At 32.7% G+C, this 25,218-nt stretch overlaps 1 protein-coding gene across 3 annotated transcripts; it reads left to right on the plus strand.

The window, feature by feature from the left end:
• The first annotated feature begins 1,346 nt into the window (after positions 1-1,346).
• Positions 1,347-24,375, plus strand: LOC108331462 (calcium-transporting ATPase 8, plasma membrane-type). Of its 3 annotated transcripts, none has more exons than XM_017566148.2 (34): positions 1,347-1,429; positions 4,512-4,748; positions 8,585-8,701; positions 8,785-8,827; positions 11,503-11,615; positions 11,703-11,834; positions 11,947-12,036; positions 12,719-12,788; positions 13,017-13,087; positions 13,191-13,274; positions 13,363-13,440; positions 13,524-13,595; positions 14,969-15,052; positions 15,132-15,214; positions 15,308-15,416; positions 15,518-15,573; positions 16,036-16,078; positions 16,164-16,247; positions 16,533-16,664; positions 16,750-16,815; positions 16,921-17,019; positions 17,166-17,276; positions 17,908-18,078; positions 18,530-18,589; positions 19,541-19,705; positions 19,799-19,915; positions 20,290-20,388; positions 20,601-20,738; positions 20,820-20,920; positions 21,668-21,713; positions 21,829-21,963; positions 23,482-23,589; positions 23,674-23,765; positions 23,976-24,375. In XM_017566148.2, exons 2-34 carry the CDS (start codon positions 4,566-4,568, stop codon positions 24,085-24,087), a joined length of 3,264 nt encoding a protein of 1,087 aa, XP_017421637.1. In that variant the 5' UTR covers positions 1,347-1,429; positions 4,512-4,565; the 3' UTR covers positions 24,088-24,375. The 3 variants fall into 3 exon arrangements, with proteins under 3 accessions (XP_017421637.1, XP_052731860.1, XP_052731861.1); XM_052875900.1 differs by lacking the exon at positions 1,347-1,429 and adding an exon at positions 4,173-4,288; XM_052875901.1 differs by lacking the exon at positions 1,347-1,429 and adding an exon at positions 4,284-4,419.
• Positions 24,376-25,218: the final 843 nt, after the last annotated feature.

The following is a 25,218-nucleotide window of genomic DNA, read 5'->3' on the forward strand; positions in this document are numbered from 1 at the left end:
AATCTTAAAATACTTCTATTACTAAGGAGTATTTTTAAACAAGACCAAATTATAATATATAATTAAGATGTAAACCTTATCTTATAAGTCGGTTTTGTGAGATTGAGTTAGACTTAAAATCTTTTTGATATTAGAGTCATAATTGAATCTTATCTTATAATTGGATTATGTAGAATTAAAGGTTTAAAATCTATTCTTTCATATATATATATATATATATATATATTAATTAATTAATTAAATGAGTTATACTACTTATAATTTCAATAGTTTTGATTATTTGACCTAACTTAAATTAAACTAAAAAACAATCCAATAATTGATTACTAGAACACTTTGTTATTAGAAATATTAAAGTCTCCTAAAAAATGCCTCCTTTCACATGTACCGATTGTAAAGTCAAGACCAAGAAATGAAGTCGATTTAGAAATTCTTAACACCATGAAAATTTCTCGCAGAGTAAATTTAAAGGTATATAAGTAGGTCATAGATAGGTCATAGATAGGTCATAGATAGGTCATAGATAGGTCTCGCAGATTCAACACTCTTCCATTATTCCTCGTATATGGATGGTATCAGTGCCTTTGCCATGCAACCATCCAGTCAGAATCACACAAGCAAAAGAAGAAAAGTACCAACTCCATGCCAGAAAATCTTAACAGTATTTCCCTTTAACAATCTCTACCTTGCTTGATGCTGAGACACAGGGTGAACCTAGGATGCTAAAGTAAGGAATAAATTCAACTAAAAAGTTGAGTCCATAACATTATACTGCTATTGAGTTTTGCTCAAAACATGCATGTGATTGTCATCTATTCAGGATTACCGTCATTCTTGTAAGACACATTCAAAATAAGCTGATATATCCTTAGAGTGATTAATTTAAATAAAATATCTTGATAGCAGGTTAGGTTAATAAAGTATGCAGGTTAATTAAAAGATAAAATACTGTGTTCTGACTACAACATATACTTTGTTACACATATTATTACTGTCACAACTATTCTTTTTCTATGTCCAAATAAAAGTAACTATGTCCTCTCCTTCCATGTACTTACTTAGAGTAAACAATGACAGAATTTTCTACTTTATTTTTCACTTTAGTTTGTCTATAAGTTAAGAATCTAGCTAACTACCAGTCTTTATTACCTGCTATTCTTCTTCTATTTCAATTCTATTCGTCTGCACAACTTTTGGCTGTTTTCCTACCAGTATATTCATATATTCATGTATGTTTAAATAAAAATCAGCGCTGCAAAATTTGTATGTATGTTTCATGATTGAGCATAAGTTGGCTTCACAGAAAGATAAGTCTCATAGTAGTTTGGTGTTGCAGATATACACTATTTCAAAGTATTAGCTACAGATATATAATATCAGTAGAATCATAACACTTAAGGAAAGAGAGTTGGAGCATCCTTTTGCAAAGGTAATAAATCTCTTGATCATTATATTATCTGTGATCCATTAAATTATAAACTTTGTCTGTGACCCATATGTAGTTTCTGATTATGGAATTTACAATATCATGTTTGATTGAAAGCTGTGATTTTGAACCAGAAAGATATCTGTCACTATTATGTTTGATTGAAAGTTGTGATTTTGAGCTAAGAGGATATCTGATACTATTCTGTTTGAATCTCAATTCTGATTGTTCTGTAGTTATTAGTAAAAATGCAGCTATTAATAAAGGAAATGGCGAGTTTGATCTTTTGGACGCTTTACCAGAAGAACAAAGAAAAAGAATAGTATAAAATACTTTTTATGTTTTTTTTATTGGGATGATTCATATAGTGGTTTAGAATTAGGCAAATTTAGGTAAGAAGTTTTAAAATATATTTCATTTTCCTAAATTACCTGAAAAGCAAAAGAGATGAAATTAGTTACAATTCTTCTTATTGAGATTCGGTCAATAACAAAGAAGATGGTCTAATTGAAAATACTGAGTTTCACAGTATCATAAGTGCATTTGAGTCAAGTTTGATATTTCTAGAGATAATTAAAACTCTGTTTCTGATTAAAAGTGTATGTGGAATGCATTGTTTGATAAGATACATACAAAACAAAGGAAGGTTGATTATGATAACTCATGTGAGTCAGACCATCATAACCTTAAGCAAGAATTTTGTTCTAATCATGCATCTTATTACATTCATATATATATATATATATATATATATATATATGTGTGTGTGTGTGTGTGTTTATCCAAATGTTTTTGGATTGTTGGAAATAATGAAGAAAAGACTACACAAGTTTATTCATAAATTAACATTAACTTAGACATAAATTAAAAGATTTTTTTTACATACACTAATTATAATTTTATTTATAGAAATATTTATAAAAGAAATCAGTTCAAATATGTGCAACCTGGATTAATTTGCATTTATCATGTTTTTTTGGTAATGATATGCAACTATAATTTGCTAATTAAGGCTTTTGATTTCTTGACACTCCATTGGTTGTATTTATTTACAGTATCTAATACCATTTAAAGACTGTGACAGGAATTTGAAATTTTGAACTCCCAATTTAAAAACATGTTTTGTACAAAGTACCCCTTCCGTTTTCTTTTAGGTCAAAGTTGGTTTCCCATGCTTCCATGCTTAGTTGCCAGTCATGTCATTACTTAAAATAATTATATTGATTTTTGAAAAATGCACAAAAATTTGAATTTGTTAAATTTATTTCTATTACTATTAATGATTTTCTGTAATTTTAATCAGTTAATAATTAAATTATAACTATATATTAGTTTGATTATCTGTTTCATATTTTATAAAAAAAAACTTAGAAGTAAATATATAAATATTTTCAATATTTTAATATTTAATATTTAATAAATATATTCTATATAAAGTTACTAATTAACTTTAATATAAATAAATTTCCAGAAGTAAAAAAATTATTTATCTTAAATTTTATAATTAGTCAAATATTTTTCAATGATAAAAACAAATATCTATCATATTGATCTTTAATCCATGCATCATGAACATTAATCTGCTTCTTTGTGCATTAAATTTTTCAGTTAAAGAAACAACATGCTTATAATAACTTTGCGTTTATGATCTTTCCATAATTTATCATGCACGCGTTTTTTCCCATCATGGCACATAGGAAACACATTGCGTCATAAATTGTGACTCATACCGAATATTGGTACGAAGAAGGTGAGTGTTGGGTGAGTGGGTGTCTTCAAATTGTTAAAAGGTTAGATATTTTGAACTACCTTGAATGTTCCCACCTTACATAGTTTCTTATGAATCATCAGATTTTAGTTCATATTTTCTAATTAAACATCAGATTTTTGTTCTTCAACAAAATAAATGACCATAAACTCTTTTTCTCTGCTTCTATCAGCTTTACCAGCAACCGGTTCATTCTTATCAGATACCAGGTGTTTTTTGTTGTTCTAGCTAACACAGAATCTCTCTGCTTTGATTTTTGATTCATTGTACTTAGTCAATTAAAGTTGTTCCGCCACGTAACTCTGCACCATGCCACGTTGCGTTACCTCTTCATGCATTTGTTCTGCTGACTGCCACGCTACCTCATATCTTTTATCCGTTCTTGCACTTTTGTTAATTTCTGAAGCTTTTTGTTTCCGGTCAGTTTACTCTATGAAAAGTTGTTGCGTGTACAACAAGAAGCAATTAATTTATAATGAATTTTGAAAAAGTGAAATTTCATATTCAAATTTGATAGAAAACTAATTAGAACCTGAATCAGCGCTTTTTGGGTTGTCCTCGTTGCTCAAATCACCTTGCATGTGGGACAACTGTCATCACATACAAGTGTCAGCAAAGCAAACCCAAATGCTGCATTAATCTAAATAATTTATAATCATTATCAAAAGAAAGGAGAAGAAGAAAAGAAAAACAGATAAACTTGACCTGCAGCTCAAGCGAGCATAATCAACCACGTTGCCTTGTGCACGCGGTTACGCAAAGGCTTCCAAAACTGTAAACAGTTACAATCTAATTCACTTTAATTTTGTAGGTTTTTAACATTTTCAATTCCTAACAGTAATTCACAAAAACAAAAAACTGTATATTCTGGTAAGTTACACTATTCATGCTTTTAGAGCCTATATTCTATGTTAGACCATATTTACTTGAGTCAAAATGTGAGAAAGCTACTACATGTAAAAATTAAAGATCAGGGGGTAAAAGAGGAATTTTCTTTTTCGCAGTATCTCGAAACTAAAATCGAACAGATTTCAAAAACCGTGTGAGAAAAGGAAAGAACATTAATCGCAGTGCGATTGACCCGTGACAGAGAGGTATGAACTAGAGAGGCTGCTAGTAGACGCACTGAGGATAGTGGCTTTGAAATTTGAAATTTGAGATAAAGAAAAGTAGTGAGAATAGTATTTTACTGAACTGAAAAGTTAGCTGAGTTTTCCCAAACAAGGTTCAGACTGTGCAATTGATGAGCAGAGATTGAATTCCAGAGATTCTTTATTTGGTTTATTTTATTTGGAAAATCTTGATCTGTTTGGTTAGGGAAAAGAGTGAAGTGACGGTGCCATCTCTCCTGCGACAGTTCTTTCAGGAACCATGAGTAGTTTCCTGAACGGTGCTTCACCGATGCAGCAAGCGGCGGAGACGGAGAGGGAGAGTGATATTGAGGCTGGTCCTACCACTCACCGCTCCACTGACCTCGATGATGGAGATTTATCCGATCCGTTTGATATTGCCAGAACTAAGAATGCTTCCATTGAACGCCTCAGGCGTTGGAGGGTATGTTTTCTATTCATATTCATACTTTCTGATGTTATTGTTTTGTTTTACTTCTGCTTGTGCTTTAGTTTTTCTTCTGCATGTTTTTATGTTTTTGAACTGTTTAAGCGATGTTTTCACTGCTTGATCCTCTTATGGTGAATTTAGGGGTTTATGGAGTGGATGTTCTAGTTGTGCTTGAATTTGATTGATTGAGTGCGATTTTTATGGAAATTTTGGGAGATTTGGTTGTTGTAGATTAAGGCAGTAGAAGAGTGTAGATATTTCTGAATGTTATTTCGAGATATATTCTAGGAAATAGTATTGGACTATTTGTTTTTCCCGGAGGATGAGGAAAGTTAATGGTGTTATATCCGCTAGAGGTTTATTATAACTAAACTTGGATTTCCCTAATTTATGGTGATAATTTTGTTCACATTTTTGGTGCTGCATATCTTGGAGTAGTGATTTCTTCTTGTTCTGCAAGCCTCCCTATGGAGGTTTTACTGTGGCATTTGAAGGTTACGATTCTTTGTTGCATTTTCTACTTAACAGCACATGGGAAAGGAATAGGAGATGCTCAGTAGGGGCTTAAAAGATACAGTCACATCTCCCAAACTCGAATAGTTATGTCATATAGTAATGCAAATTAGTGATTTGATGCGATATTTGGGGGTGAAGCAGTTTTGAGGTCCATGTGCAGACGTCAAACTTTCAGATTGCAAACTTTAGCACCCATGCAGCAGAATATATTCACACACACTCATATGATCTCATATTAGTTAAATGTTAGTACTTATCCATTAAGTGTCACCTAAAGTCCTTCTCTGCAAATTTGTAACAAGCTTTATAATCTTATTTCATTTTTAATATTATATATTCTATTCTCAAATATATTGTGTTTAGTTTTCCAAGCACTTGGATTGGGAAATTGAAATGTCCTACTATCAAACTGCTCTGACGATTTTTGAAGAGAACATTAAATCTTCGGTTAGCAAAATTGAGATATTCAGTAATATTCATGAATCCCTTTAAACGTGTCTCCCTTCATTGAAATAGAAGAAGCAATATGTTTTATGCATGCAAAGAGCATATTTAAAGTGCATAAGGACTAACAGCAGTCTATAAGTTTCTCTCTGAACTGGCAGGACAAATCTACGTTCTTAATCCCTCTGGCAATCTTAGTTTCAATTAGCAAAATTTTGGGATATTCAGGCATACTCACGAATCTCTTTAAATACGGTGTCTCTCTTCTGCAAAGCAATGAAAGGGAGGAAGCAATATGTTTCATGCACATTTAAAGTGCATCAGAACTAACAGAAGCAGTCCATAAGTTTCTCTCCTTACTGGTGTCACCATAATAAGTTTTTAATTTCCCTGGACGAACTTGGTTTCAATTAGAAAAAATTTGGGGTATTCAGTAATACTCATGAATCACTTAAAATACAGTTTCACTTTCTGCAAAGGAATTAAGCAGAAGAAGCAATATGTTTCATGCAATCGAAGAGCGTATTTTAGGTGCACCAGGACTAACAGAAGCAGTCCATAAGTTTCTATCATAACTGGCGTCACTTTTAGAAGTTCTTAAACTTCCTTGAGAAACTTGGTTTCAATTACCAAAATTTTGGAATATTTAGTAATACCCACAATTCTCTTTAAATACAGTGTCTTCCTTCTTCAAAGCAATGAAACACAAGAAGCAATATGTTTAAAGCATGCAAAGAGCATTTTAAGGTGCACGACACGAGGACTACCAGAAGCCTTAACTTTCTCTCACAACCGGCATCACAATTGTTAGCTCTTAATCCCCCTTGAGATACTTGGTAGTCACGCATTATACATGATCTTTAAATTCAAGAATTATTATTAAGGGGGCCAGTTAAGGCCTGATTTTGAGCCTCTTATTTTTGTGCTACTGAATGTTGGGATGTATAGTGAAATTAAAAATTTGAGTGAAGGATTGAGTTGCTTTCATTCCATGTTTTATCACAACAGCTGAGGTGCGAAGAAGGGAAAGAGGGACACGGGGTTCCTACAATTGCTTTAAATTAGTTGTGGATGAAGAGGAAATGAGCTGAATGGAGTCACTGTTCGATGTTTTCTGTATCCTTTTCATTGCATTCAAGGATGCTGTTCTTGCCATATAAATTTCAGCCACTTGTAGTGGGCATGATAAATCCTGTGTCAGTGAATGCTGGTTTAACATTCTTTTGATCTAAATACATTGTGTCTTTCCACTGTTACCTCATTTCAGAAGAGCTATTTTCTCGAGTGGACCCTCTTAGGGATTCAGTTATGTCTAATAGTGTTGGATTAGCTCACTAAAAACCAAATGGGTTACTGAATTTCAAAGTATGGATGGATAAAATGATTACCAGTGAGAGAAAAAGTAAGGGAAGCTTTTATATTTCAATGGTAATAGTTGAGTTTTATCCATTTAGTGTAGTGTATTGGATATACATTTAAAAGACTATTTTGACATAAAAAATTATTGTGGATATTTGAATGTTTATGAGTTACCATTTTCTTAAAAGTACTTTTACGAGTGAGATTATGTTATTTTGATTTGAATTGTATTTTGTTCAGTAAGAATTTGAAAGATTTGAAAGAATTACATTGATTTACAAGATTTGAAACAACTCAATGAATCTTTAGCATACAATTTTTTAAAAAGATTTAAATATCTAATTCATTATAGCTTCATGTTCTGCTGTACTAGCCTTTTCTTCTTGTTTATGCCCTTGGATTTGAACAATAGATTCAAAACTATAGTCTTCATTTCTGATTGAAAATTACTACTCATGGATTTCAAAGATATTCATTGTGAAAAAAAGTAATAATGTGTTGCACATGGTCAATGCTGTCTTCATTGAAGGGAGAAAAGGATTTTATCTATAATGGCAAAAAATGTTTGACAATTGATAAAAGGGAAAGGAACGATCTAGGAATTGGTTGAGATTGTTTCATGAATATGATATGTATACACTACCCTAAAAAGTCATGCCAAATCCATGAAAATCTTTCACAAAAAATAATTCATCAAAAATCTTAAATGAGTACCTTGAAATTTTGTTGTTGTCCCAGAAAATTCTATTAGTTTTGATTGAATATTAAAAAGTTATTTACATCATTTAAAAGTGTTAATTGAATACCACAAGCCTTTTTTTAAAAAAAGTTAAAATCCTTTGAAATTCTAATCCAATATTTCCCATTCAAATGGGAGTTTATTCATGGGAATTTGAATTTGAGGATGCAATATTTTCATGTATGATGAGTTTTTATAAATGGTTTCTGGTTATTATTCATTCTAGGAAAGGCAGTATTATAATGTTCTTCTATTGCATTTTAATTCCCATAAAAAATGTGTAAAGTTATAATAACGCAATGATGAATTTGAGACTAGGGGATTTTTGCTCTGTACAGCGAGAAGGCTGGGTCCCTTTACCTTTTGTGTAATTAGTATTAAACATCACTTATGTATTTTTTTTGTTTAAACTTTTTTGTGCTGTCTGTCTACAACAATGTCAGGAGTTTATTCTCAGGTGATATCAAATGTTTGATATTTTTGTATTAATTTGAAAAGTCCAGGTAAAATAAGAAGCACGGGTTTGAATATTCTGAAATTGCATAGTTACATGCGTGGATATAACTTTTGTTTCCGATATTTATTGTAAACAAAACGCCTCTTATTAATTTGTAGTTTCATTTAGCTTTTTGGCAGTACGAATGTTGCCTTGTAATTTACTGTCAACTGTCAAGACCAATAGCTAGCTTCATTGTACTATTCTACATTTGCTATTTTTGAGTCTGTTTATGTATTTACAAATAAGAAACCCTTTTTTTGTTATCTTTTTTAGCAAGCAGCACTTGTGCTTAATGCTTCTCGTCGATTTCGTTATACCTTGGACTTGAAAAAAGAAGAAGAGAAGAAGCAAATATTGAGAAAGATTCGAGCGCATGCACAAGCCATTAGAGTATGCTCCCTAAACTTGGCTTTCTTAATTTATGCTTAAGCCAGGCATATGAGGTGTACTAATTATCCGTTTTGCATTATTAGGCAGCTTATCTTTTCAAAGCAGCTGGTGGGGTGCCAGGAAATGGTGAGTAATTGAGATGTACTAAAATTTTTATTTGCCAATGTTTGCTATCTTAATTTGGTTTAATACAGTTATCCAGCAACATAAAAGATAGTCATATTTGTATCTGTTTACATTTGTTAAAACATTTTGGTGTAATTCAGTATTTGGTTTGTTTGGCTATTAGGTCTTATTGTTTGTTAATAAAAAATGATTCCTAGTTATTTTTTTTACCTCGGTTATGTTTTTCTAAACGTTACGGAAATAGTGGTCATGTTACTGCCCTTGTGTTTATCTGAAACTACATCCTAGTCTGGAAAATCTCTAGAATAAACAAAATGGTTATGATACTTGATTTGTTTTCACCTTGATAAATCATGCTAAAAGTATTCCAATATTCATCTGGGGAACCCATCGATGCATTATATGTTTTGTAAATGCCAATTTCATGAGAAATTTGTTCTCCAGATGGGAGTCTGATCTTTTACTGGTTCTTTAATTTCCTTTCAGCTTTTCCCTTTATTTTACAATAAGCAATTCTCCTTTATCATTTCAATTTGCTGTTATGTATTCCTTTGAGTCAATTTGGATGTGTTAAGAAATAAATTTTAAGCCTAACTCAATCTTACAAAACCAGTGAGGTTTGCATTCATTTATATACTATAAATTGACCTTATCTACAGTCGATATGGAGGTTTGTATCCACTTATATAAATTTAAGTTGGCAGTGGAACTTTCAACAGGAAGTAATACTGTTTTTTGGATAGAATTGAGCTGATTTATTACAAAATATATTTGTTTGGATGTTTAATTCCAGAAGTTTTCAACAGGAAGTAATAATTTTGCTTCTGAAGTCCTTTCTATGTGGCCCATTTTTGGCACAACTTATGTGTATTGTTAACATTACATATTTAAAGAAGTCGTTTGGATTGCTGCAATACATATTGCTAACTCTTTCCTAAACAAAATTGGGGAATGATAGACAATGTATTGTTACAACTCGAAATTTTAAAATATTCCATCTATATAGTATTATTTGATAATCAGTTTATCTACCTACCAAGTCTATATTTAATATACCAAAGTTAGGTGATTGATGAATAGTCTTGTATAGGACAAAGACCAACAGTAGTAGGGCGATCTTTGGGGACTGATGGGCTAATTTTGTGACTCCTGCTGTCTTAGGATTATTCACTGGGATTAGTATTTGGAAAAAGCACTCTGGGTTAGACTCAGACCAAACCGTGTTCCGGACAATTAAATGGCTAGACAGCTTCCACCTCTCTTTCTGAAAGCTAGCATCATGTAAAAGAACAAATAAGCTCCCAACAGAGTCAAATAGCCATAGGAGATGTAAGTAGTGAAAGAAAAGAGTGAAAGAACTTTACTAGAATCCCTTTTTTGCTGCTACAGTTCATGTAACTTGTAACTAGGAAGTGAGTCTCATCTAGAAGCAAAATTTAATGATACCTTAAAAAGCAAGGCTAAAAGAAGCGGCTGAGCAGAATGGTACTGTGGAGGATGGAATCAGTGGTTGTAGGACAGCAAATGGTTTTCATACCATAGACTACATGCTAAAGGAGATTGGTATATATGTTAGAGTGCTTTTTTAGGAGTTTCAACACTAATCCAGTTAGTACTGCTTGGGTTGTTGACCTTGGCATGAGAAACAAACGGTAAAAAGGGCCTTCATGCATAGCATGGCTCTTGCTTCATGCAAGGGAGATAATGGCAGCTGAGAAGTGTGACGCATATGGACTTATCTTGATTCTGATGTTCTTGAGATTTTTAGGATTAATAATTTGGTTGGTGAGATAATGAATGATGCACACGGTTGTCTTATTAACTCTGGTGCTACTGAAAGTTTTGGGAGTGGTGGATTGATGGATGGAGATTCTAATATTGGACCTGACAGATAAATTGATGGGAATTTCTTTGGCAGAGGCAATGGTGGCCAAAAAAATTTCCCAGAAAAGTGCAAAAAGCTGAGTAGAGAAGAGTCTTAAAGTCAGAGTGGGAGACCGAAAATAGAAAGAATCCTGGAAATAAATTAGAATTCCAAGTATTAAGGTGTTCTGTGGTGGAACAATGATGGGAAAGGTCATGGAGGATGGGACCTCTTCTATACCATTTTGAAATTAGGAGGTTTTGGGTACAGGGGAAGAGAGGTGAAAGAGAATGAATCACTGATTGATATATATTACAATATCTTCTTGGTACGTAAATGCCAGAGCACCTGTCCTTTTTTATGCTAATCATAAATCCTAATTAATCAAGCAAACAAATAAATGATAAAATGAGAACATATCGTAATTAATGCTAAGAGACAACGAATAAGCTACTTGAAAAAGATAATCTAAGATATGATAAGATTAAGATATTTTCGTATGCCCTAACTTCTACCAATTGAACAAAAGTTGCTTTCATTATGATCAGATTGGACAGATGGATGAATGTGGCACATAGTGTTCACTATCTTGTTCATATTCTAAAATATATATTTGTATTTATGACATCCTTGTTGGATAGGTTCATTCTCCTTTCTGCATTCATAACCTAAACTTGAATATGCTCATTGGTAGTTAGTTTTGTTGTTCCATGGATCTTTATTTAAACAAGTGTATTGATAAAGTGTAGGCCACTTTTATTCTTTTTTTATTTTTTTATAAGAATTGATGGGTAATGTTTTATTTTGTCAGAACCTATTAAACCTCCTCCGACCCCAATTGCTGGTGAATTTCCAATTGGACAAGAACAACTTGCTTCAATTTCGAGGGAGCATGACACTACTGCTCTGCAACAATATGGAGGGGTATGTTTGCTAAGAATATTTTTTCTCCACTTGGTAGTATTGTTCAGTGTCATAAATTTTCAAGTATTGCTTTTGGATCATTATCAGGTTGTAGGATTATCAGTTTTGTTGAAAACCAATTTAGAGAAGGGAATTCAAGGTGATGATGCTGATTTACTGAAACGTAGGAATTCATTTGGTTCCAACAATTATCCTCGGAAGAAAGGAAGAGGTTTTCTGGTAATAACTTTTTCAGAGTAGTTAAAAACTTGATGATTTCAAGGTAGACAAATTTCTTCTTTGTGATTGGGATACTATTGTGACCTTTTCTTTCCTATGTTTTTTTTTACAGATGTTTATGTGGGATGCTTGTAAGGACCTGACCTTGGTTATTTTAATGGTAGCTGCAGCAGCTTCACTGGCACTTGGGATAAAATCTGAGGTGAGATTGTCTGGGAAGTTATGATACTATTGTTTGTACTTGGTTGAAAGTGCTAAAAGTGAGTCTCTCATATTACAAATGCTTTTCTCCAAATTTTGTATTGTTCTTTCCTTTTTGCCATTTGTCTCCCACTAATTTATACATTTTTATAAAATTATTAATCTTTAAACCTTACTCCTTATCTTTTTGGCATTCTTGGATTTCTCTATAGCGATTTGATAGCAGCCTTTTCTGTTTTAATCTATTCTACATTTAGCATACAATGCTTTTATAGACTGAGTAGCTTTGGACGTGCTGGAACTATTTATATACTATGTTTCCTGCACAGATATATAACTAAATAAATATTTAGGTTGATCTGAACAATGAATGCTATTATTTGAATCCATTTTATTTAGGGGAAGAAAAATTGTGAGTCTTGTTTTGACTATTGCTTGTTCTTTAACTAGGTGCTAATTATGTTCAATTAACATAGAATGCAATGGTTTCCAGACTTCATGAATTTTTTAATATGTATATGCATTCTTTTGAATGTTATCTTGTACAATTAATTAATTTGTGTGGTCTTTTGTCCTAGTTTCTTTATGTTTGGCCCTTCTCTTTATAATCTATGATTTAGAGAAACTTTTTTGAATATTTTGGTTTTTTTCCCATTCATTTTGACAAAAAAAAATTGTTGCAGGGTATTAAGGAAGGATGGTATGATGGGGGAAGCATTGCTTTTGCAGTTATTCTTGTTATTGTTGTTACAGGTATTACACTGGCTTTGTAAGGGTATATAATGCACGGTGTTAGTTTACTTGCTCTATGACTGTTGCAAGTTCCTCGTTAATAAGCTTTTGGTGTAGTCCAAGTTCATGACCCTCTATCCATTCAGTCTTTTACTGTAGATGTTATTATAATTATAACTATAATAATGATTTCTATTAGTTTCTTCTTCAAATGACCTGTTAACCTCTTTCTTTTCTTCCGTTCTGCAGCTATAAGTGATTATAAGCAGTCTCTTCAGTTTCGAGACCTAAATGAAGAGAAGAGAAATATACACTTGGAGGTTTGCTTGTTTCTTCAGTTAAACTTGATTGTTGTATTGAAATTTTTTTTATCAAATTTGTTGTCGTATTTTTAACCTTTTATTTGGATTTGTGCATGAGAAGGTTATTAGAGGCGGTAGAAGGGTTGAGATCTCTATATATGATATTGTTGTTGGGGATGTTATACCCCTAAATATTGGTGACCAGGTACTTGATCTTTTTCTATTATTCTTTTCCTTATTATACTTGTCGGTTCCATTTTCTTTGCCATTCAGTTCTTTTATAATTTTTCTAGGTCCCTGCTGATGGAATTCTTATCAGTGGTCACTCTCTTGCAATTGATGAATCAAGTATGACTGGGGAGAGCAAAATTGTTAGTATTTACTTTTTTATCTCCTACAAAGTTAGATTTTTTTTTTCTTTTCTGCAACATATTTTGGTTTTTGTTTTATGCAGGTCCATAAAGATTCTAAGGATCCTTTTCTGATGTCTGGATGTAAAGTTGCTGATGGCAGTGGCACAATGCTGGTAATTTAGACTTTTTCCTGTTTATTTTTGCAATTGCAGTGTGAGATGATTTTAGTTTACATAATGAAGAGTTTCCGAAGGATAGTTGTTGGTAGTAATGAACACATAATAGTTACTTTGGTGGAGGTGTGGGTTGTAATTATATCTAGGACCAATAAATTGTGTGTTGATCGTGGAAGTGTTTCGGAATTGGATTTAAAGCAGATTATCCGCTCTTCATATACCCTCTTGCATCTCTACAGAAGAATTATTGGATTTAGTTAGTGGAAATTTGTCATCCATTTGTATAATTTTCTAGAATTATCCTTAATTTTTTTGTCTAATTAAATAGTGTATCCACTTAAGCAATAGTTAGCAATCGTTCTATCCTCATTTAGTTAGTGGAAATTTGTCATCCATTTGTATAATTTTCTAGAATTATCCTTAATTTTTTTGTCTAATTAAATAGTGTATCCACTTAAGCAATAGTTAGCAATCGTTCTATCCTCAGCAGAGTCTCTAAGAAATTAATTTGCTGCATATATTGTTTGTTGGATAGACAAATAAATATTGAGGTCATTACTAATTAAAGGGACTTTTGTAAAGAGAGGGTTTTGTGGGTGGTGATGCCAACATTACAGTGATTGCCTAAAACTAGTGAAATGGGCTATTGCACATCCAGCCTACTTGGGTGCTGGGGTTGTGGAGCATGGCGGATGTTAGGATCCAATTGCAAGCTATGCGATTGAGTCCCACATAAGATAATTCTCAGAACTAGTTGGATGAAGTAGATAACTTCTTTAATTAATTCCAACAATAGAATAAAACAAAAATGAAACCCTCTGCAAACCGTGTTTTGCATTTTCCCTATTGATTCATCTACTTGTCTAGCAAAAGACTTTAAGAAAGTTGAATATTTAAATAATGAACCTCGTATCAGTGACTCTTGCTACGTGAGGATTTCAAAATCCTAAACATACAAAATACTAAAAGAAACATTTTTTTATCGTCATTTAGTAAAAGGAATTTCAATTCATTAATTTACACCTATTTACAAAGTATCATGACCTATTTTAAATTATAAGTAATCAAACAGAAATCTTTTTGGAATAAAAATCATCTATATCTGACCCTTGGTCTCTCCAATTACAAGGACTAGCTTTTCTAGTGGGGTTCTCCCATGGTTCTTATCAAAAGGACCATAGAGAATGTTACATTTTTTTGAAAGAGGATGTTGACTGTTTGCTTGTATGCATACTATTATTAACAAGACTTTATTCCCTAGGTTGAATGTCGAATTTGGGGTCAATGAATTATAGATTTATGTTTATCGAATTTCTTTCAATTATTCAATATATTAATTTAACCTTTTCCTTGTTTATTTCTTACCACAGGTTACGGGTGTTGGTATCAATACTGAATGGGGGCTTCTAATGGCTAGCATCTCTGAAGATACTGGTGAAGAAACACCATTGCAGGTCCTTTTCTTAGTTGTGATTTGTTATTGAGTTCTTCTATTTCTCATACTGTATTCATGTATGTAAGTTTTCAATATAGGTTCGCTTAAATGGTGTAGCTACTTTCATTGGTATTGTTGGACTCTCTGTTGCTGTTGTCGTCCTGGTTGTGCTACTGGCTAGGTAACTTAGTTATTATCATATTGTTGCTATATATTTTTGTGGTTTGTTGATAAGATTATGATCAACATGTCTAAGATTGAAATTTGTTGGCAGATATTTCTCTGGGCATACTGAAAACCAGGATGGTTCGCCTCAATTTAAAGCTGGCAAGACTAAAGTTGGTGATGCTGTTGATGGTGCAATTAAGATAGTAACTGTTGCGGTACGTGCAATGATAAATACTGTATTACTAGAGCATGTTGATGCAATTGGAGATGTATATCCATATTTAGATTTAGTGATAATAACCCAGTGAATATATAGGTCACCATCGTTGTGGTTGCAGTTCCGGAGGGGCTCCCATTAGCAGTTACTTTAACGTAAGTCTGCTCAGTTTGACCTGAGCTTCTTAGTTTATACATTTTGTTTTTGCTTTCATCATTCATATTTTAACATTTTTTACATTTTACATGGGTGATAAATTTTTCATTTTTCTTTGTTTTTATTACTTTTTATTCCTTAAATTTTTATAATTACCATATATTGGCAAAAATCTGTCAGTGAATTGCACATTGGGTCCCATACAGAATCTATAATTGATGCTTGATTTTCCATTTTTCTTTCTCCACTAATATTTTTTTTTCATGGTGATGCCTAGCATGAGATCTTTAATAAAAAAGAATTTATTTTCACATTCTTTTATCAAGCATTATATGCCCACATAACATTGTTAATATGCTTCTTTCATATCTAAAATACAATTTTTTTTCTTTGGGTTTGGGTGCACTATCTAATCTCGTTCTTTTGTACTTACTCCCTTTTCCATAAATTATGTCATATAGGCTGGCCTACTCGATGAGAAAAATGATGGCAGATAAAGCTTTGGTATGCCAATTGATGTTTGCACTTTTATTGAATTTTTACATAAATATATGTGAAACTGTGTTTAATATGGCACATTGAATTGTAGGTAAGGAGGCTTTCTGCCTGTGAGACCATGGGCTCTGCCACAACCATATGTAGTGATAAGACTGGCACATTGACTATGAATGAGGTTAGTCGTGGTGCTGTATTTGAAATATTGATATAAATGACAATTTTTTATACTTGTTACGTCAACTTCTTGGAGAAAACTTCTTGAAATTGTTTCTTGTTTTAATTGTTTTTATGTTTTGAGCTTTTTAATATAAAGTAGGAGCTCAAAATGATATCTATTCTATTTCTACCAATGTGATTGGATAAATTAAGAATTTTAGGAAGTTCATTTCTATTGGTCTTGTTTGGCATTTATGGATCAGATTTTCTTAATTTGTTAACATTTTTCAATTCAATGAGACAGATGACTGTGGTTGAGGCTTATGCTGGGGGTAAGAAAATTGATCCTCCCCACGAATTGGAGAATACTATGCTTCGCTCCCTGCTCATTGAGGGTGTTGCGCTGAACACTAATGGTAGTGTTTATGCACCTGAGGTATGAGGAAAGAAAAATTGTAAATGCGTATGAACATAGACTTGGGTCGAGCTATTACCATTCACTGATTTTTTTTCTCCTACAGGGTGCTAATGATGTTGAGGTTTCTGGATCACCAACGGAAAAGGCAATTTTACATTGGGGAATACAGGTGTGTTTTGGACGTTCTGTCCTTTTCCCACCCCTTCTTTTCATTTTGGACTAACATATGAGCTTCTAAGTTATAACTAATGATGACTGTTATATCAAATCTCAGCTTGGGATGAATTTTACGGATGCTAGATCAAAGACATCAATTATTCATGTTTTTCCATTCAATTCAGAGAAAAAGAGAGGCGGTGTTGCATTACAAACGGTACAATCTTATTGGCATTTTATTCAACTATGCTGATATTTATTTGTATTCTAGACTAACTGAAACATTACTTGGTAGCTAATATATTGCTTAAAAATATGACATATCTTTTAGCCAGGGCATCATTATTTTATGCATATATGCAGGCCGACTCTAACATCCATATACACTGGAAAGGTGCTGCCGAGATAGTCCTAGCCTGCTGTACTGGCTATATTGATGCAAACGACCAGCTGGTGGGGATGGATGAAGAGAAGGTTTGATTTGATAAACTTGTTACATGTTAACATCAGTTAAGGGCAGGGGTTTCTTAGACTGTGTTCAGTTTTTTATTGGTAGGGAGATGGGGTTTCTAGCCCAAATACATCTCAAACTACTATGTATAGTGGTTTTTTATCACCCCCTGCCAACTGGTTTTTCACAGTCCCTTGTTCTTTTGTTGGATTCACTTTAGAATTGCTTTTCCGAAATAGATCACAGCTTTCTGATTTTTATTCACATCATTACATTATTTAATCCGTATATTTTTGGGGGGATGAACTATTTATAGCAAATACCCAGAATTCCCTCCCACTCAAGAAACGAGACTTGAATATACAAGGAACTAATATATTTAGAAAATAGAGAAACTGGGATATCTCAACTGATTCTATTATATGGTTTCTTCATGACGAGAGAATATTAAAATTGTTTTATTTTATGCATGTTACATAAACTGATTCTATTATATAGTTTCTTCATGACTGGAGAATATTAAAGTAGTTTTGTTTTATGTATGTTACATAAACAAAGCAAATAAAATTAATATATGAATTGTGTGGATGACTCTTGTTCATTAATATGTATGTGTGTGTATATGCATGTGTGTAAAGTTTTTCTATCTTGCAGATGTCATTTTTCAAAAAGGCTATTGAAGACATGGCTGCTGATAGTCTACGTTGTGTTGCCATTGCATATAGATCATACGAAAAGGAAAAAGTTCCAACTAATGAAGAACTACTTGCTCACTGGTCTTTACCGGAGGATGATCTTATTTTACTGGCTATTGTTGGTCTTAAGGTATGCATTTGGAAACCTTCCTGTCGTTGCCACCTTTTTTATTTTTTTCTGTTTGTATTCTGGTATTATATCCCATAGTTTTTCTTTTTAATTTAAAGGTCAAGCTGTTTGGCCATATTATTTACAGGCTTCATATTTCAATTATTCCTAGCAGTCAAAGGTTTTTTTTACTACTTAGTCTTGGGGAGCCAGTCTCTCCCAGATGTTAAAGTCTCAAAATTATGCCTAGCAAGTGAGTTTTATTAAAAAAAGCTTGCCACTTCGGAGGTTGCAGAGAATTTTAATATTTTCTTATTTTATACGTTAGATCTTTGTCCTTGCCCTTTGATTTACTAAATGGAAGTTCTTATATGTATCTTAATGGAGAAACATTGGACATGTCTAGTTTTTGACAGCATCAGACTTAAAATATTTTCTGCTGCTAAAATTATGTTTCTGTATTGAAATTCAGGATCCTTGCCGACCTGGTGTAAAAGATGCAGTGCTACTTTGTCAAAAGGCTGGGGTTAAGGTATTTCATAAAATTGATTGAAAGTTGTGAGTGAAGTATCCAACCTTTGAAATACCCATACTTCAATTTTCTTCGTGTACCTTATATTGATATTCTTGGACACTTTAGTGATATGTATTGGTGAAGTATTCAAGCATTTTCTACATTTTATGAAAATTTAATAGGACTTTGGTGAACCAAAATAGAAATTGTTCTCTTTATAAATGATGTGAAGAAATGAGTGAAATTGATGATCCTCATCCTATATATCTAAACAGTAAGAAATGATTTTTAATGGAGGCTTGTGTGGAGGTTATGCTCACTGGGGTGATCATAGGACCAGTTTAGCTTATCGAAGTTTTGATGGGGTCATTTGTTTCAACTTGAATCTAATTTGACCCAGGCCTGGTAATACATGATACAGGTTTGAGTCAAAGTGATCATGTTGACGTTATCAATGTTAACATATATTGTGAAACTAAAACCTAGTTATTGTTTTGTAATATCTATTTTAGAACATATATCAATATAGTTATATTATCATGTTATGGATTAGATCAAGTATATAATCGTTGAAAATTATATTGAGAGTGAGGGCATTGGGTTGGGTTGGATCAACCCAAAGTACAGCCAAAACCTATCCCTAAAATCATATTGTTAACAATTATAAACTCTAATTTTAAGACTTTCTTAGGAATAAATCATCTATTTTTGTAGGCTGCATAAATAAGAATAGATTTATTATCTTGCAAAGATATTGTGCCTACAATACTATTTATTCACTGCACCAACCAAATATGTGTGCCATGGCTTTGAATTTTGAAGCCTTTAAGATTTCAAAAACCAACACTAGCTTATTTGATTTCCTCCAATATTATACTAATTGAGTATTTAAATTAATAATTGAAATAGGCTTTGCTAATGCATTTCCAATTGATTTTTTATTTTTGTGGTTTGGATTTCTAATCACAGGTGAAAATGGTCACTGGTGACAATGTGAAAACTGCAAAAGCAATTGCTGTGGAATGTGGAATACTTGGTTCATTCGCTGATGCTACAGAACCAAACATCATTGAAGGAAAAACATTTCGTGGCCTGTCAGATGCAGAGAGAGATGAAATTGCTGATAGGATATTGGTAGAATCAAATTATTATGACAGCCTTGCTTTTGTGCTCTTGTTGTGGTATATTTTTTTGCAAATAACATTTATTACCAATACTGTGTAACAGGTAATGGGACGGTCATCTCCCAATGACAAATTATTGCTAGTACAAGCATTGAGGAGGAAAGGTCATGTTGTTGCTGTAACTGGTGATGGAACAAATGATGCTCCTGCCCTTCATGAGGTTTGCATAGTATTTACAATTTTTTGAAGCTTATGTTTGTAACTTTTAGGCATGTGCTTGTATTGTTTCTAAGTATCCAATACAATGATGACATTGATAGTAATGATTCATTTGGTTTGATAATGTGGCTGGTATGTCTATTTAATATTGTTGTATACTCGTAAAAATTCCTATTAGTGGTTACATTATGTAAGTTTTATTTTAATTTTAAAGTTTGGAACTATCATTCCAGTGCATGAGTATTTTTCTAAAGTAGTGAACTACCTTTTATTTCTTTCTTTGTAATTCTATAAATTTTTTGCATGAGTATTTTTCTAAAGTAGTGAACTACCTTTTATTTCTTTCTTTGTAATTCTATATATTTTTTTATATAGGCTGATATAGGTCTTGCAATGGGTATCCAAGGTACAGAGGTTGCCAAAGAGAGCTCTGATATCATTATTTTGGATGACAATTTTGCTTCAGTTGTAAAGGTCAGTACTACCTTGAGAGATTTTGATTTGTGCTTAGCAGTGATGAATGTCAGCTCTTCACCTCTTGAGTTGCTGTTTTCCTGTCATTAATAGTAGAAATGCACTTTTTGGTTAATAACTGTATAACGAGAGTTTTATTTTTATACAATTGAGGTTCATTTAAGTATTTGAAGGACAACTGATAATGACATTGTGTTTATCCATGATTGTAGGTTGTCAGATGGGGACGATCTGTCTATGCAAATATTCAGAAATTTATCCAGTTTCAGCTTACAGTAAATGTGGCCGCCCTAGTGATAAATGTTGTTGCTGCAGTTTCTACTGGTGCTGTTCCATTAAATGCAGTGCAGGTTGATTTTCTATTTCTCTTTCTGGGTTATGCCCACATATAAAGTTAGGATGACATTAAATATCTGTTGATTGCTCTACAGCTTCTTTGGGTAAATCTTATCATGGACACCCTGGGAGCGCTAGCCCTGGCAACGGAACCACCAACTGATCATCTCATGGATCGAACTCCTGTTGGTCGAAGGTCAAATATATTATTTTTTTTTTGTGATTTTTATTGGGTACATCAAATCATGACATTTGTTTGAAAAGTGTCAGGAATTTTATTACTATAGTATTACACGGTGCTTGGAAAATTAGGAAAGTATCAAGACAGTTGGAAAGCTAATTCTTGTTATGTTTTTTTCTATTTTTGGATATTTTAATAGAAGAAATGTATTTAAAGAGAGGATAATATGCAAGACCAGGACGAGATATCACTTAAGGAAAGCAAAAAATGAATGTTATATCAATTGGAGTACAATCCAGTCATATTAAGTTATGCAAAATCTCCCTCTGAAACAAAAAATAAGAGTTGTCAATCGCCATTAAGCTGTTAGTGAAGGCTGAATTTGCGGAGGCATGCGTGGATCTGCAGAATGCATTTGTGAAAAATGGGTTAATTCAATTTGCAGCTTTATTATCTAAACATAAGTTTGATTCTTCTTTCAGAAGAAAGAAATTTTAAGAGAATATTGCACAAAACAAAAATTGAGATATCCATAAAAGAATTGAAAATCTGTTGAATACTTCACGCTCTACTAAAGCCATGCAAATTCTGTGCAGAGCCCATTAGTTTTGCGTTTGTACTGTTCTCTCATTACTTGATATTCAAATCATTCTTTATTAATTATGGGCCAATAGTTTACAGTTTTATTACCAAAACAATGGATGATGCCTATGTGCTTAGTATGTGAGATAGAATTGACAAATTGTTTGCTTGCTTTTTCAGAGAGCCTCTCATAACAAATATTATGTGGAGGAATTTGCTGATACAGGTGAATTATATTTCTTATTTATTAGTACCCCTTGTAGTTTCTGCGGATTTTAAAGCATCAGGAAATAATACAAATTACTTATGTGTCTAAATCAATATTTTTTTGAAACTTTCAGGCAATGTACCAAGTATCTGTCTTACTTGTACTCAATTTCCGAGGTAGAAGCATACTGGGTTTGAACCAAGACAACAATGTGCATGCAATCAAAGTGAAGAACACTTTGATATTTAACGCATTTGTTCTCTGTCAAGTAAGTCTTCATGACCTTGCAATGGGAAAATAGATAGCTATTCTTATTGGCAATGTGCCTTACTAATTCAATCAACTAACCTTACTATTATTACTAGCTGTTAGTAAGGGGTATGTATTTCACCTTATCCTCAAGTTCTAACATTGAAGCATGGTGACCAAGCCCACCTGACCTGGTCACTGCCGCCAAAATTTGCTTTCACTCTTCCTGTGTCATAGACAACAATGTGAGTTCTTGTGATTAGCAAGTGGTATCATAGTCCTTCACTTCCTCGCATTAGACCTGTTCGCTGGATAATGAAAAGATTTCTGCTGATTATATCTGCCCGATGCTTTCATCTCTAAAATCCATTTTTTCCCTCATCTTCCTTCCTCCCATCCACAGACAAACTTTTCTGATTTTCAACATGGTGGCTATGCGAAGATCCATGCTGCTCCTTGGACAACAACTTTTCCTCTCCTATTCTAGACCGAACCCATTTGCACCTCTTCCTCCATTCACTAGACAAATATAATAGGCTGGTGGTTCTAGTAATTAGGTGGAAACATGGATGGTATGGATGGTATACGCATTGCTTGAGCAGTGTTGTCAATGGTGGAAAGTCATGAGTGGAAGTCACATAATGGTTGAAATATATGATAGACATGCCTTAGGATTTAGGCCTAACTAAACTTCACAAATCTACCTTTTATAATCTCCCATCAATTCTATATCTTTTTTATTTACCAAACAGAATCAGTTTGAATTGTGTGGATCTAGTTATGGGGGCTTTGTTCTGCTGTTGACTTGCCCACTTCCAAGGTTGAAATTATGTTGGGGTGCTCTGATGGCGATCGTAGCTAACAAAAATTCTTAAAGGAAAGAAAATGAGATGGAAAATACTTAGGGTATTGAACAGTTAATGAAGTTTTCCTAGATATTTAGGGAGAAATAATTCATATTCATGATACATATTTATAACTTGGATGTAAAATTGGTAATTGGTAGTAATAAACATTTTGAGTGATATAAAACACCAGAAAACAACTCTACAAATTCTCTTGACATAGCTTTTTTCCTCAAATAATTTCTTTTGGGAGCTTTGAATGATTGAGGGCGCTTGGAGGCTGCTTTATTGGCCTAAAGCTAGGCATACCATGATTTATTCTCTTATGCAATATCATAATTGCGTATTAGCTCTGGTGCTGTCGTTAGATACATGACTTTCGAAAGTTGTGTGAACTTTTTAGTCACTTAGAAGCGGTTTATTTGGTGTTTAATTTTGAGATGAACTTATTCGTATGTATTGACATTCACGTAAGACTTTGGGTGGCTTGCCTCTAACATATTGTTTTTCCGTTGTTGCTTAATTGTTCCTGCAATTGTATATTGCTTCTAAATCGTTTTGATTGTGGAATGGCATGGGATGTGTTCCCAATTCATTTTGCTTTTTCTCCTTATATTTGTGATCAAGTTGTTTTTCTTATTCTCTTGTACTTGATGAGTGACGACAGAGACAAAATTCTTCCAAATCTGCAGATATTTAATGAATTTAATGCTCGAAAGCCAGATGAATACAACATATTTAAAGGAGTCACAAGAAACTACCTCTTTATGGGTATAATTGGATTAACTCTTGTGCTTCAGGTTAGTCTGACAACTCCTCTGCTAGTATTAAGCCATGACTGTGAAATGTGTCTAAGGGCGACATAAAATTGCACTGTTTTTCAGATTGTCATCATTGAATTCCTGGGCAAGTTTACAAAAACAGTAAGGCTAAATTGGAAGCAGTGGATCATCTGTGTCATTATCGGATTCATTAGGTCAGTTAATCGTACGCTCTATCGAGCCAGCGAGCCAGCCAATTTCATGCTTTTCTTTGCATGCTTCTTTTATGTAACTTTTCAGAGTGAAAACTTGTAATGTCTTGAATTGACTGTTTAAATCTTCGCTAGCATTTGCTCGAAAGGCATATTATGCAGAAGTGGTAACATGATATCACCCCTCATACTCTTTACGTTCATACTTTTCAGTTGGCCTCTTGCTGTGATTGGGAAATTGATACCAGTGCCAACTACTCCTATCAATAACGTTTTTTCGAAATGTGGAACGTCTAAAAGCAAGGAACGCGATGAATCTCAGTAGATGGTGTCTGCTTTTTCAAAGAATCTCATTCTGCTGTTTCTTTGGTTGTCTGACTGTCAGTATATAATGGAATGGATACTGCACACGAACACGTTTATCTTTCTACTGATCTAACATTATTTTAACTTGTTAATTTCGAGTTATTTATACTTAGGTTCTAACCAGAATACACCGAATCTCAGTTAGTCTTGCTTTTTGTTAAATATACAAACTTAACAAATGCTGATCAATATTTTGCAGATTTGAAAAGTTGTAAATCTATTAATGGTTTCGATTTGGTTGTTTGTACTTGGTTATGTTTGGATTACAGTTTCTTCTGTTGATTCAGTAACAGTGTCTTTATTCATTGATTCATTAATTCCCTTCCAAGTAAATTATATAGTGCAATGAGAAAACTGTACGGATTAATTTCACCGGCTTACGGCAAAATAGTTTCTTGCATTAATTAAAGATATTCCATTTCCACCAAAACATTACACACATACAACGCAACCATTCAATCTTAGCAATCACAATTAGAAAAACTGGGTACTGATGTCTTGAAACTCTTGAAAAAACAAGGGTTCATCATCGCCCTCATAGCATTGGCATTTATTTTTTTTAAATAATTTTAAAATATGGGCTATATAATTTTAAAATAAGTTTAATTAAGCTTTTAAGTTTCTATTGCCTTATTTATTTGTTTTTACATGTTAATAAATAAGAAATTTTATAATTGATACTAAAATGATATTGTAATTAATATAAAATGATACAATTTTTTTTTTATTATTGTTAAAGATATATTAGATGACAAAATGTTCTAGCATGGATGAAGTGATTGTCCTCTTACCGTTATTGATGATACCATTCTTGTTATTTAACATGTTTTTAATAATAATTTATTATTTTATATCTATTAAAAAATAATACTTTAAGTGGATGATATTTATCAAGTAGATGCCACTGAGATGATAAATTTTGATAGTTTGATATAAAAAAAATATTATATCGGTTATGATAAAAATCAATGCATTATATGTCTCTTCAAATCAAATAAATGTTTGCTGAACATATTACATTGTTGCTTTGAAGCAATCAATGATATTTTTAAAAAATTATATGATCATGTGTATGTGAACATGTAATTAC

Source organism: Vigna angularis, chromosome 4 (assembly GCF_016808095.1).
Source record: "Vigna angularis cultivar LongXiaoDou No.4 chromosome 4, ASM1680809v1, whole genome shotgun sequence".
Lineage (NCBI taxonomy): Eukaryota > Viridiplantae > Streptophyta > Magnoliopsida > Fabales > Fabaceae > Vigna > Vigna angularis.